The sequence below is a fragment of the Molothrus aeneus genome, chromosome 5 (genome assembly GCF_037042795.1).
Source record: "Molothrus aeneus isolate 106 chromosome 5, BPBGC_Maene_1.0, whole genome shotgun sequence".
In the NCBI taxonomy this organism is placed as follows: domain Eukaryota; kingdom Metazoa; phylum Chordata; class Aves; order Passeriformes; family Icteridae; genus Molothrus; species Molothrus aeneus.
Window position 1 is genome coordinate 10,181,488 of NC_089650.1, and position 14,711 is coordinate 10,196,198.

The 14,711-nt window shown below is 39.8% G+C and overlaps 1 protein-coding gene across 1 annotated transcript in view; it reads right to left on the reverse strand.

Annotated features, from left to right (window-relative positions):
* Nucleotides 1-4,155: 4,155 nt before the first annotated feature.
* Nucleotides 4,156-14,711, reverse strand: part of MYBPC1 (myosin binding protein C1) — a 48,799-nt gene continuing 38,243 nt past the window's right edge. Inside the window, exons 29-34 of the mRNA XM_066549818.1 lie at nucleotides 13,339-13,498; nucleotides 11,732-11,868; nucleotides 10,632-10,818; nucleotides 8,275-8,333; nucleotides 6,816-6,822; nucleotides 4,156-4,879 (exon numbers count right to left, since the gene is read on the reverse strand). Of these exons, the coding sequence (XP_066405915.1) occupies nucleotides 4,779-4,879; nucleotides 6,816-6,822; nucleotides 8,275-8,333; nucleotides 10,632-10,818; nucleotides 11,732-11,868; nucleotides 13,339-13,498 (651 nt within the window). The 3' untranslated portion in view covers nucleotides 4,156-4,778. The remainder of the gene's footprint in view (nucleotides 4,880-6,815; nucleotides 6,823-8,274; nucleotides 8,334-10,631; nucleotides 10,819-11,731; nucleotides 11,869-13,338; nucleotides 13,499-14,711) is intronic.

A 14,711-nucleotide genomic window follows, 5' to 3' on the forward strand; every position in this document is an offset into this window, starting at 1 on the left:
CCTCGCCGTGCGGGGCTGGGGATGCCCGGGCGGCGGGGAAGCCCTGGGTCGGGGCGGGGTGCGCCCGGCAGGGCCCGTCCCGCCGCCTCCGCAGGCCGCGGGCGGTCAGGGCCGGGGCTGTCCCCGGGGAGAGGCGGCCGTGCGCGCACCTCTCATCTCGGCAGGGTGAATGAGCGCCGCTCCCACCCGTGATTTCGGCTTACTTCCCTTTCACAGGTTTTATCACGCGGAAAGTGGCCACAGCGGGGCTGCACGCTGCAGGTGGCCAGAAGGATTTCTGCTGGAACAGAGCATAAAGGCAGAGTCTGAGCAGCAGGTGACCTCCCTGCTGCCAGCAGGACAGTGCCTGCAGGGACGGTGGCCCCACGGCATCACCCAAGGATCCTTTCCCATTGCATGGGGAGTTCTGGTGTTAACGCGTTAGGAACATCTGCACACCGTGTTACACAGGACTTACTTCACATCCTTGACTTGCTTAGAGAGGGTGCTTCAAAACAAATGTGCCTTTAGAGAAATTGTGGCACATCAAATTATTTGAATTGGTCATGTGAAGGATTTTAGATGCGTTCCTGAATCTCCAGGAAGGTGTGTGGTTTCTGGGTGAGGCCAAGGAAAAGCTGTGTAGCTGAAGTAGAAAGTGAAAAATACAACGTGCAATGGCATCTTCTTAGTATTGGAAATTCTCTTTTTTAAGTTACTCCACTGTGAGCCAGAGGGTGCAGCTTTCTGTTCAGACACTGCAGTTTCCTGGACAGAGCTGCTTCCTGTTATTCAAAGGGAGCTGATTCACTTCAACTGATAAAGTTATAATGTCTTTGAGTAGGTTTCTCTATTGCAAGAGTCAGGAATGCTTGGCACATGTTAAGTGCTGGTTTCCAAATCCTACTGTGTGCTATGGGCATTCCAAGTGTTATGTCATTCATCAGCTGATTTAATTTAGAGATCATTAATAACAGTATGATGCAGTAATTATCTTTAGAGGCCAAAGCAGAGGGGATAGGAACTGTTAGTAAAGGAGAATATGTAGTCTGGATTTACATATAACATAGTAAAGAAAGGTTCAGTTACAGCCAACTGGAGAATGGCAAAAGGGAAATCTGACAGATTCACAACCAGTCAGATCCACAGTCCACTGGAATCACTACATTTGGAAGAAGATAAAACTCTGTTTCATTTAATATCCTGTGCATCACTGCGGTCAATGAGCATAATAGAACTAGTATGAATAGCTGGAGGAAAAGAGAATCTGGGGAAAGAAGTGGAGGGGAAAGTAATGGGCATAAAAAGCAAGTGCCACATTAGAGGAAGAAACAGATTCCCTACTGAATTTATCACTGGGCTTGGGGAGCTGTTTTAATTTCAAAATATTCATCAACAAAGCATGGAATAAGAGAACACAGAATTTTAAGTCCAGTGTATTTAGTCTTCTAGTGCTTCTTCAGCATTCAAGATACAGTTTTGCTTCCAAAGCAGCAGCTTTACCTGTCAGTCAGGGAAGCAGGACATGAAAGTCAAGTGACAGTAAGTACACTGTGCTTAAAATAGAATGCCTTTTGCTCCAGAATCTCAAAATGCAACAAAAGATTTTCAGAAAGTAAGAGTCCTTTCACAATGCTCTGTAAAAGGTACCAGTGTTACACTTTTCCACCTAAAAGGAAGTTCAGGAAGCTTAGAATATTTCTTATAAAAGGAATACTTTAAAAATTTTTCTGACTCTTCATAAAGACCTTATTAACAGTATATCCTAGTTTAAATAATCTTTTAAAGATAACTTGTCTTTTTTTCCTCTCCTTTATATTTGTGAGATTTTTTTCAGTAAGGGAAAAGCGTTCTAGCAGTAGCTGTGCTCTTTCAATGCAAATGGGTAACTGCAGTGCCTGTATCAAGATCCACATATACCAATTTGAGAATGGAGCTGTATTTCTACATTTTTATACCAAATAACCTTCCATGGGGAAAGAAAGCAAATAGAAGCCAAGAGAAGACCAGATATTTTTTTCTGGCTTCATTAAAAATAAACTACTTTAAATTAACTTTGATTCATCTTTGTGTGTCTATGTGTGTTTACATGTGTTTGCTGTCCTCTGTTACTCCTAGGTCTCTTTCAGGTTCACTAACTACCTGGAAAGCCCTGTAGCTTTGGAGAAATTTCTTTGGAGCATTATGTCACATCTTCTACAGCATGATATTCTGTTGCTTCTGTTCCCTCTAAGTCACTTCTCCTGTAGTTGCTGTCTTTGGTACCTCTTTATTTTCCTAAGCTGGTATTAACTGCAGATTTCATTAGCATTTTCCTAACCATTTGGGTTTGGTCACTATTACATTCACCAAACATCATCCCTGGAGAATACCATAGGGCAAATTGTCATAAACCAAAACTTCACCTTCTGTTATTCTCCCGATAAAGTTCTGCAGCCTGTTTTAAATCACTGGAAATCCCTGTCCTGTCCCACACCATCCAGATATTTCTCTGAAAGTCAGTTAATTCTTGATTCAGAGTGGTGGCTGCTCGGTGTAGTCTGGATTTAGAGCTGGCTAATGCCCCCTCCTCCCATCCCCAGCCCGAGGTGGTGCAGGGGGGAGGAATTGAGGGCAGCTGAGTACAACGCTTACTGTTCACCCAGGGAAAAGGAGCTTAGGTCAGCTTGTTGTTTAACAACACTGGCATCTGGGAGAAATTAGAGTGCCTAATTCCATCCACAGAGAGCTTGCAGAAGCTGAGGTTATGCTGGGCTTCCAGGTTGTTATGTGTGGGATATTAAGACTGAGGAGGCAGATAAATGTAACCTTGAAGCTGTAAATGTTAGGCATACAAAGTGCAGGTGGCTGTGTGCTTCATTTTTGGGCTTACTGACAAGCAGAAACTCACAATAACTGTAGCTTTTGGTGCTGACTATAACAGACTGATACTACTTTAAATGTGGGCCATGTGCTTAAATGCCTAAATCTCTATGGCATTTAATCAAACTGACCTTCTCCTGCAGCTTTCTGTGCTTCAGAATAGATGGAGGGAGTCTCAATTCACTGATGAGATACAGAATAAACAGAAATTATTAATCCTGTATGAAATTCTTTTCCTAGTAGATGTGTTGCTTTCTTTCACGTATAGGTGTGAATGAATGTGTAGGAGAGGATTGATTTTGGCAGGAGCAGGGTTAAATGCAGTTGGGGTGTGGAGGGGTGTCCAAGATCACTGGGAATGCAGAATTGCTTCCCTGCACAGATAGTACTACAGAAGAAATAACTAAGATAAAAAGAGTGAAAAAAAGTATCTATCTATCCCTCTGCCTATCTATCTAATCTATCAGAGTAAGATTTACAGAACAATGTGAGAAAATGCACTCAGATCCCCAAAGCAAAAGAAGTGGGAGCACAGCTGTAAAAACACTATTTCGGGTGTGGCAGTTCAGAGTAACACATTCTTCTTTTATTGCATAATTACTGACTGCTGAATGTTTGAAAATGCGCCGACATCAAATAAACATCTTGTGGTGTACTACTGGTCTAAGCAGGCCTTTATCTTTATAAACCCTAATTGGAGATCAGTCATTAGCCAGTGAGCACATAACCTGCCCTGTTTGTACAGCCAGAGTGAGAATTGGTAAATAAATGTCAGGGCAATAGGGAACTGACAACCTGGCCAAGATGTTTGTGACCTTGTGCCTCTCATGTTTCAGGGTTTGCTGGAGACTCAGGGACAATCACCCCCTCTCCTAAAGAGCTTGGAGGTTAATGATGCTGGACTTGGAGAAGAAATGTAGCCCTTCTACCTTATTTCAGGCACTTTTGCCATGCACAGTGAACTCACCAGTGCTATGTCTGAGTCCCTTTTCTGATGTGATGGCTACAAGAGCCTCATAAATTACTGGGGGAAAGGAGTGGATTGAGAATGGTGAGAGCTGTCGTGGCTGGCATTTATCACATTTAAAATATTGAAAAACACGCAGATAAAAAGTTGCATGTATCGGTAGCATTTATCTCCACTCACATTCTGTGTCATGTATCTTAAGGTGTAAGCACACTGGGTTAGGTGACTGCTGATACTGCTTCCACTCCACATGGTGGGCAGTGGAAGTTCCTGCTTTATTGTAAGTGGAAATAAAACAAGAAATGTGATAAAATGAGGCAGAAAAAAAAAAGTAAACAAGAACTTAATAGATCTTAAACACTTCATGTTTATTGTACATTAAATAAAACAATTTCAGTTAAGTTGAGCGACCAATGGGTCGGATTTAGGAAATCAAAACTTCTATAGGAAGATATGTTCAGCTTAAATGATCATTAATTACATATGCATTAGTTACATTATAGTAAAACCATATTCTGTTAAACCATTCTCGGGTGAATAGGATACATTATCAGAGGTATGTATTCCAAGGATCTTATTGCACATCTACTGGCTAATCCATGTACTTCCAGTCTGAGAAAGATATGCTTTGTACCACTGAGAACAGACTGACTGCTTCCTTGTGCTTGTTACACAGCTTCCCCTCTTTCCTCATTAAAAACCAGAACACGATATCAAACAGAAAATAAAGCCGAACATTACAAAACGTGTGTTGTCTTCAGTTCATTTCATTTCAACCTCAAAGCAATCCATGCGTAATTCTTTCTTTTCAGTAAGAGCAGGTAGGGAAAACAAAAGGACAATTAAGGGGGAAAAAACAAAGTCATAAAATCCCCCACCACACATGTTTTTCTGTCGTTGCAAGAACTAAAATGTTGTTATTCTGCTACCAGCTTCCAGTGCAGTGGGAGGAAGTACTGTGGACGGACTCTCACTTCCCTTCAGTTTTGTCTGCCTGCACTTCACGCATATACGAGTCAATGATGTGCGGAGGCACTCCATCCATTAATAGCTTGAAGAATGAAAGCCCACCTACAGACAAGGAAAACAGGAAAATCTTCAGGGTGAAGGTCCCTGGAGCAACAGCGCTGCACCTTTATTCTCTGGCATAAGTGAGAAGTTTTAGTCAGTCCCTGTTACATACTTTGAGATGTGGTAAAATTCAGCCCTGCTCAAAAGTCCAGTATGTCATCTACCCATTATTTAATTGGTTCTATACAGACCTTTCCTGTCCTCTTGTGCAGGGTGAATTTCTTTTCTAGGGTATCATATATTCAGTCATTTATCTCACCACATGCAGTAGTTTATGATAAGCTTCACTTCAAATAACTCTCCTGGCTTTCCATCACGCTGGGTGGAGTATGGTCAGAGATGGAAGTCAGTGCAGGGGGAACAATGTAGGAAACACTGACCAGGATGAGTTGTGGAAAACATGCAGAGATATTCAATTTATTCCAGTTTTGGGTCTTAAAATGGTTTCCAGGTATTTAGCAAAATATTTACCATGTTGCTTGAAAATGACAAGTGGGATGACATCCATGAAAGAATCATATTTAAAAAGCCTGGATGAAAGGTGAAATTTTCGTCTACTGGGGAAATCTGAGGAATCATTCTAGATTTGCTTTTAAATTCACTTAAAAATTGCACTTTTTGTTGGGGCTATTCAAGGGAAGGCTTCAGGGAGACCTCAGAGCATCTTCCAGTACCTAAAGGGAACTCACAAGAGAGCTGAAGTGGGACTTTTTACAAGGGCCTCTTGTGATAGGACAAGGGGTAGTGGCTTCAGGCTGGAAAAGGGTGGGTGTAGATTAGATACAAAGACATTCTTCACTGTGAAAGTGCTGGGACCCTGGCACATGTTGCCCATAGTGGTTGTGGATGCCCCATGCCACTGATATAAAAGTCATGGAAAGGAAACACCAGTATTTCTGTTAGTTTCATTGAAATCAGATGATGTTTGGAAGAAACAGTGGGAGAAAGATAAATATTTTGCTAAAAACTTTAGAATCTGCCCTTCTTCCAGACAAAGGGTGTAAATTGTTTTAAGAAAGCTATATACGATTGCTATTCCCTTCACAAATCTGCATGAATATTGTGCTCTGCAAGTTGCAAACCACCCACTGATAGCTGCACTTACCTTCTGAGATTTTTCTGGAACACACCAAAAGCTTTAAAGCAAAAGTACATTTCCAGGGTGAAGATAACACTCTCTGAATGTTTCAGCTAAATGCAATTGAGCTGATACTTACATACAACATTTATGCTGAGTACAGATTTTTAAGAACTTATAACCCTTATTAAGACAAGGATTATTCAATTAAAATGCTATTAGTTACTAGTGATTATGAGACTGTGCTGTCTCATTTAATGTCATCATTGTGGCAGAAGTGTTCGCCCCCAACCTTAGGTAGATGCACAATACAGACCAAAAGAAAAAAAAAGCATGCTTTTTGGCATTCTTTCAGCTTTTTGGCATTCTTTCAGCTCATGGAGTGCAAGTTGAGCTACAAATCATTCATTTTTAAAAGAAGTTAACGCTGAAATAAATATTTTGTTTATGTAGAGGCATATTCCTATAAAAAATAACTTGCTGTAAATACATAATGGTCTTTTTATTACTTAGCATTTTATTCATGCTAATTAATCATTCTAAGTCATGCACTGTTAAATTCCATTGAAACATGCACCATTAGAAGGTATGGGATGTACTACTAAGAATTACCATAACAAGCAATTACTAAAATCTGAATTTGTATGCCTTAAAACCATCATGCTGCTAACTTATTTAACATTTAACTTATTAACTTATTTAATTAACTCACTTATTTAACATTTTCATTAAGTGACATAATGAAAATCATGCCATACTAGGCAGACATTGTATGACTTATAAACAGACATAAGCTTCATATGCAAGAACCATATGAAAGCTTACCTTAGATGACAATATACATTCAAAAATCCTTACTGTGTAACTAAGGGAGAGAGAGAAAGAGAAGTAACAGTTTAATTGCAAACACAAAAGTGGAGAGAAAATGTTGAGTGAAATTATTATTACAATTATGTCAAAGTGATAATTTAATCCTTAGTCATGTAAAATATGTGGGAATAGAAGCACATGAAGAGTAAAAGGTAGGGATCCAGTTCCACTTCAAAATTATCATTAATATGTAAAAGCTAGATTAATAGGTTCAAGTAACTATAAAAACCTCTAATTAGTCTCAAGTATAGATTGGAACCAAATTATATTTCTGATAAAAGTTTCCAAATGTAGCTTCAAAGAAGCTAACACATACATATATATATATATATATATAGTATTTTCCACCAGGGGAAAAAAAAAGGCACACACATAACACTGAAGCATATATATATGTATGTTGAAACTCTGTAAGGCAAAATAATCAAGTACAGACTAATTACATACCTGTGCACTATAGTATGTACTTTGTCATATATCCATATTTACATTACTAAAGCATGCTATTTATCCTGTAGGAGCCCTTACCTTTAATTAAACATTTTTACTCTATAAAACACCCATATATATACATTTATCTATGTGTATGTCTATAAAAACACTGAACTTTTTACCTATTGTAGCCTTTTAAGAAAAATCCCCCTGTAGTTTGAAAGCTGTGGAAACATTATCCAGTCTGATCTCCTAACGTGTTTTAGGACTGAAAACATAAGTCTGGATGCATAATACATCGCAGACCAGTTTCTGGGCATCATTGTCATTTTAAAACTGCACTGTTAATACTCTGAATCTGGGCAAGAGTGCAAGGAAAGAGGCATTTCTACAGAAAGAGTCAAATTTCCTGAACCCCAACAAACTTGAATGCAAAATAAACTCTAGAAGAAATGAAGTAAATGAGGTAAAATTTTCTGCTTGTAAGTAATTGAATCAAGATTTCATCCTTAAAATTGGTAGGTTAAGTTCAGGCATGAATTTAACAGATTGTCATTCTGAGCACTAATTTGTAATCAAAGAGTAATATGCTATAAAGAATGCCTGTTATGTGCAGCAAATGACTTTATAATACTTCTGGTCTTTCAATAATTCTACAAACTAATTGAGAGCTGGTTTATTTGAAATGCATATTTCTTTCTGTTGGAAAGATCTAAATGTTGTGGTCAAATATATTCACAGTCACTAAATGAATTCTTTATAGATACAGGTACTTTTATGAAATATGTCTACAACCTCAGTAATTCTGATATTAAATACCCATGGTTGGATATTGTCTTGATTAATTTGGCCTTCTTTGCTCATGTGACATAGACAATGTATGCCATGAGACTCTAGCTAGTTGAATCTAAAAAAGCAAAGAAATACACACTTAGCATGCAGAAAAGGCATTTGCATGTGGAAAGAGAGGGTGGGAATGAAATGGAATGTCCAGAGGAGTACGCGCATTGTAAACCTGATTATCCCCCGCCAAGCTGAGTGGTTCTCCTGGGTTAATTACTCCATGATAGATCACTGCAGAATTAGAATATTTATAGTGGCATTTATTCGCATTTGAAATTTTTCCCAGTTGATCTTAACACCTTTTAAAAATAAAATTTCTTATACAACAACTTTGCTATCACCAACCTATTATTAGAGCAATCACCGACCTTTATTTCACTTCTAAGGTAAAGGTTCTCCAAAGCTGTTTTTTCCATGATAAAAGAATCTTATCTAATTTGTTTCATTGACCTCAGTGAAGCTGATAAGAAATCAGTTTTTTAGTGCTTGTAATGGGAGATTTAGAGCCAAATTTAGGGATCTACTTCAACAAACTCGAAAGATATAAACATTATTTTTTGTAATGAGATTCTGCATATGTTATTATCTTTCAATATAGATGAGAAAGACTCATCTATTACATGACTTTTTACACAAACACATTTACAAAAAAAAGCCACTAAATGTGTAATTGTACTGAGTAGGCCACATAACTTCCAACTTTAAATTCACTCAGCAAAACTTAAAACCAAAGAACAAAAGATTGTATGGCTGAATTAACATCAGTACATGAAAAGCCTCCTATGAGGACAGAATAAGTTTTTATTATTTTAATTGTGCTTATATGTATCACTAAAACATTTTCAGGAAACGAACATTACATTTAGCAAGAACTAGGGGGGTTAATTTTACACCTAAAATAGTGTAAGAAAATGGCTAAAATGTAGAAAATTGTAGCATACTGATAATATTCACAGCCAGAATATTCCAATTTTATGCACACTCTGAAATCCTAGGCTGTTCAGGTACTTTTAGGGCTGAGCATTTATATTGGCACAATAATTTTAGGTTCTCCAATATGTCAGAGATGGATGGCTAAAGTAATTCTAGCCAGCATAAGGAAACATAGCTTGCTACAATAAATACTCTTACATGGCATAGAGCTCCCTAGCATGACTTATTAGTAAGTCAAACCTACTATCTGTAGTAACAGCACTGTAGCTTGTAGGTTCACCAGATAGGCATCAGAGCCTTGAGCCTGTTAATCTTATTCAGGCAGCATTCAATTCTATCTCATCATCTTAAAAATCCAGACTTTGGTAGTCTGACTTGCTGGAATAAAGCTGAACTGGTTTAAAGCTGCACATATGCAAACAAACACACACACACACACACACACACACTGCAATTCATTTCCAGTGAGTCAGAAATCTGCAGGTCTCTGCTGTGCATCAGCATGGTGAGCAATCCTCTGGGGAGCCCTCCTAAATGAACAAGCAGGCTGGGAAACTTAAGAGGGTGATAAATCAACATGTAAGTCAAGAGAAGAGAGAAATAAGGTGTAATGATGTCTTTGGCTCTTTGAGAGTAATTTGCTATATTTGCCTAGAGCAGACGCTGAGCCTATCCTGGTTTGCTAAGCTTCAGCTGCTGTGTTCACTTAGCAACATAACTTGGCTTTTCAGTACTAAAAGAATAGAAAAGTAACTTTCTCAGGTGTTGAGGTCTTCTGTTATGCTGTGAAATAGAAAGTTTGCTTGTGATTAAAGAAAGCAATCTTACTTCCATGATGAGGAACATCACCTTTTAAAGACAGTATCTTAAAAATAAAAAATAAAAACTAAGAAATGCATTATTCTTATTTTGATTACATTATTTAAGTGTTCAACTTAACATAGACAAAGCATTTATTGAAATGTCTGCTTGCTGGCAAATATGAGCTGTGGGACAAGATACATCAGAAAATACAGAAAATGGAAATTAAAATGCAAAATAAACACAATGCAATCCATAAAAATATTAAATGTGGTTTTCATTATAGACTAGCACAATGGCAGTAATGTAATTAAAGCCATAATGATGTCACCTAAATGACCTCTGAATTCCTTAGTTAGACACTTCCTATCAGCTGTCTTTAGGCAGTTTTCCTTACTTATAACCTCAGAATAAATTTTTAAGAAACAGTTTATTCCACAGTTGAAGCCTTTGGTAGGAATTAGTCCAGCTAAATATGACCCTATCTTTTCCTAGGAAGTAATTTTCTGAAAAATATGGTCCTGAGATTATTCATTAGTCATCCTATTCAACTCCTGTTGCCATTCATGGTATCCCAGTTAATTCCAAACTACCTGAAATTCACAAAAATTTTCCATTAATGGAAACAGAACAAAAGAAAGCAACCGGTGTTAGTTTGTCCTAACAGAGATATTGATTTAACCAATAGCTGAACTAGGGAAAGTTGAACTTCCTTTTGCACTTGCCTTGCATCCTTTCAGCTCTGTAGGCAGTTCTGAAGCAAAGAGGGTGTTTGCAGTGTTTTGAAGCCCTTACCTCTCACTTCCAGTTTGCAGTCCACCTCTGCCTCTCCCAGCTCATTGACTGCCCGGCAGGTGTAGGTGCCTCCGTCATAGGGGCTGGGCTTGCGGATCTCCAAGGTACACACACCTTGGTTGCTGAACATCCTGTACCTTGGGTCATTCATTATCAGCACTTTGTTTTTCATCCACGTTATTTTGGGCTGTGGTAAGGAAAAACAACAACGACAACAACCAAACAACCAAACAGCAACAACAAAAAAAAAAAAAAGCCCAAATGCACAAAGCTGTGAACTGAAATATTTTATCCCCTATTTTGTGGTGTTCAGTTAAAGCTGAGTAATCAAGAAATGATTAAAAATAGATTAAGCAGTGATAAAAAGGAAACTGCAAATCTTAAAGATAAGCATTGGCTGCATCATCTAGGTTTTAGCACTTTTTTTTCAGTGCAGCTCTTATCACCTAAATAAAGTCGTAAGTACAAGCCTGTTATCAATGCAAGAACTGTGTAATGATAGCAAACATCTGATGATTAGCTTTTGACATCCAATTACTTTAAGTCAATAGGAAAAACATATTTTTCCACCGTAATTTACACAGTCAGAAACTGTGAAGGTGAAGGGTGAAGAGCACACTGAATTTCTCATTTTACTAGTCCAGTTCAGTTTCTCACACTAAAAAAAAAGATCTCAAAAAGACACAATTCAAAAGAAAGTGCAAGACACGTTGTACAGTGGGTCTTAGAAACAACATAGCACCCAGAGCATTCCTGCAGTGTGCTTACTTGGAGAATAATTAGCTCTTTATAGAATAATTATGGCTTTTAGTAACAAGTTTTACTGCTATATTAACTGTACAGCTGTTGTCAGGGAGAGTCCCAGCAAAGCCCAACCTTTTCCTGAGATTCTGCCCCTTCACTGAGTTATCTGTCATTAACTATTGTAGTGCCTGTAGCACAGGCAAGCAGCTCCTTTATTTTTGCATTCTTTAGAACCCACGCTGGTCACTTTGCCTTCAGCCTGGCTCGTGAGTTAAATGGTAAAAGTTGCATGCAATTTTCACTGTCAGGATAAGCTCTCTGGTGTTTTCAGTGCTGCTGTCAGAGCTGTGCTGTACCTTGGGGTTGCCCCTGACGCTGCAGTTCAGGGTGGCATTGTAGCCAGCGACAGCAAACGTGTTCACCAGGGGCTGCGTGAACAGCGGCCGCTCGCTGAAGTCAAAGTCATCGTACACTGGGTATTTGTACACTTTACCTGTGAAGGGAAAATTAAACGTTCATAAAAAGAGCCTTGGCAGGTAGCTAAACACCCAAGTGCATTAAATGGCTACAGAGAGTCAGTTCTGATCTGCACTGCTTTAGGTACAGCGTGACTCCAGTGGCTGCACTAGCAGGGGAGGCTGGAGGTGGGTCTGCACACCTCCAGCAGATTATGCTGTTATGCTATCCACCTCCTTGATTATGTTATGGCACTGATGTCTGTGAGCTTCTCTTTGTTTCCTGTGCAGGTGGTACGAAGCAAAATAGTTTCATTCTGTGTCTGTGCCTGCATGCCCTGCATGCTACAGAGCAGGATGGATCCTGTACATATATATCCTCCATATACTGCAGGATGCCTGTCTTTGGCAAGCCTTGTTCACTCTGCTGCTGTGGTGGTTTGACAGGAAATGTGTTTTTTGCAGTTTGTTCTGATTATAAACTGTCCCTGTGTCTGAAAATCCATTTTTCTTTCTGCTTCAAATGATGCACTGACACTGCAGTGAATGGATGCAGTTTCTGAACAAGGAAAACATGGTAGTAAAATGTATTTTCTCACTGCCAGTTTATCTCCACTCTGCAATGGAGATCACCACCAACAAATCCTCTTCAGCCACACATTCAGCTGGCCTTTAAAGTGGCCAGACAGACAGACATCTATTCCTGTGCACAGGTATCATTGTGCAGCTTTGCTTCACTGAAAGCTGATCCAAGCTCTCATACTGACTTCTGTGCAGCTTAGGCCTGATACTTGCTCTCATGAGAAGAGAAAGTAAAGCAGTGCTGAAAAAGAATTTCTAGAGCCATTCTCTTGTCTCTTGTTCATGACTCCAGAGTCTTTCAGCATGGCTGTGTGGGTTGTACAGGTTGTCTGTCCTCTGCATCATGGCAGTCATGTATTCCTTCCTTTCAGGCAAGCTGCTTTGATTTTCATCCTGTAAGCTATTTGTTTTTAGAATTTCCTTTCCATAGGAAAGTTTTGTGGTTTTTAAGCTTACAGTGCAGTTTCCAACTGGCATCTTCTGAAACGTCAGGATTTTTGACTGCAGAACCAGATTTTGCCTAGCCCCACCTTCAAGAGATGTGAAGCAGGGGTTATGCTTTTCTGTTGCATCCTGCCTGAAGTGGAGGGAATGCCTGCACAGCTGATGCCAAGTCTCCAGAGGAGGGCAGTGACCCACTGGTCTAACAGAGCAGCTGCTTTACTCCTCTCCAGCTCTTGTCAATGCATATGTGCCAGTGGTGGTGTGAGTCTGAGATCCGAGACCATAGAAAATGTCAGATCATGGGAGAAATGTCCCACTCCTGATTAAAAACAAGCCAAGATGTCTAAATAGGAAATGCCCTTGCTGTTGGACCTGGCCCTGGGGCTGGGAGTGCCTCTGAACGCTTTAGAGACACGGCCTTTACCTCAAGCCACCTTCCAGCACCCCCCTCCCCCTTGATGAGGCATGGATAATTAACCAACCATCCTTTGCAATCAGAGCACTCTCTTTGGTCATGGTTGCATCCTCACTGAGGCCACACATGTTCTCAGCAAAGACCCTGAAGTAGTACTCGTTGCCTATGACCAGCTCATTGATGGTGGCACTGGTGCGGTGGTAGTGCTCGATCACGGTGAACCACTCCTGAAAGGACAGACACACAGACACACAGGGTGAGCTCTCCCCAGCACCCTTCACCACCTAGACATCCACTGGAAGGATCATCAAGCTTCTGGGAGCATGTTCTTCTTTGAAGAGAATGCAGCTAACAGTAATTAATAGTGAAATTGGTGATTTCGATGGCAGTGCAGCAGAGCTCTCTGCTGAGCAGTGAAGGCCAGCCAAACCCTACTGAATTGTTACACTGGCAGCTGGAAGGGTTCATTTTAGGAACTGCAGGCTTACAAATGTTGTGTTGTGTGAGCAAGGCAGGCTCCCTCATTCCTAATCCACACTGCTGACAGAGGAAGTACAGTTGCAGATAACAAAACTGCATTCCTGTGGGGAAGGCAGTAGCATGTGCTGTTCTGCAGTAATATGCACTCACAAGAGGCCACTGCACTAATCTGCCCTCTCTGTCACAGGCTGTGTTCATGAGAAATCTACTTCTATGCTTGTGGTCCTCTGATATCTAAAGGCCAAGATGGGCAAGTGGGTTTTAGTGCTTTAGTCTTGCAGCAGTAACAGGACGTGTGAGTTCTGTCCTATTACACAATACCTAAACAACAATCTGAGATGAAGGAGGTTAATGCTAAAAATGCAATTAATATAAAGTGCAATATGACCACAGCAATGTTTTTGCTTTTCTTTACTCTGCCCTAAAGAGTTTTCTTGCTTTTCTAAAGATGAACTTGTGCTGAGTTCCCTGTACCACAGTTTGCATTCATATTTGGTCAGCTTTAAGAGCCAAAGTTCCTTTGGGAAAACAGTTTTTTGTAGAAGACCAGCTGTGCCAGAATTGCAAAATGCACCACCACAGATACAGGGAGGAAAGTGACCTGAATGATGCATTTCACACTGAACCCTAAATGCTGCTTGCTGTTGTTACTTTTTCCTTATCACAGTAATTTAGAGGGGACATCATTGTTCTGGTCACTGTACCAGAGACCAAATCTTCTTACAGTCTCAAGAGAAGGAGGAAAAAAAAAAAAGAGAAGGATGGGAAGGAAAATAGAGGCATAGGAAGAATGAATTGATCAGACCATGATGGAGATCAACATATTAATGTGGATGATAGGAGAGGAAAAGATTTTCTTGGAGAAGGCAGCTCCCTAAATATTGCCCTAGATTTCCAGTGTTTAAATTTGCAGTAAATGTTAAATCTGAGAATCTGACTACTGAATCTGTCTTCTAAGAA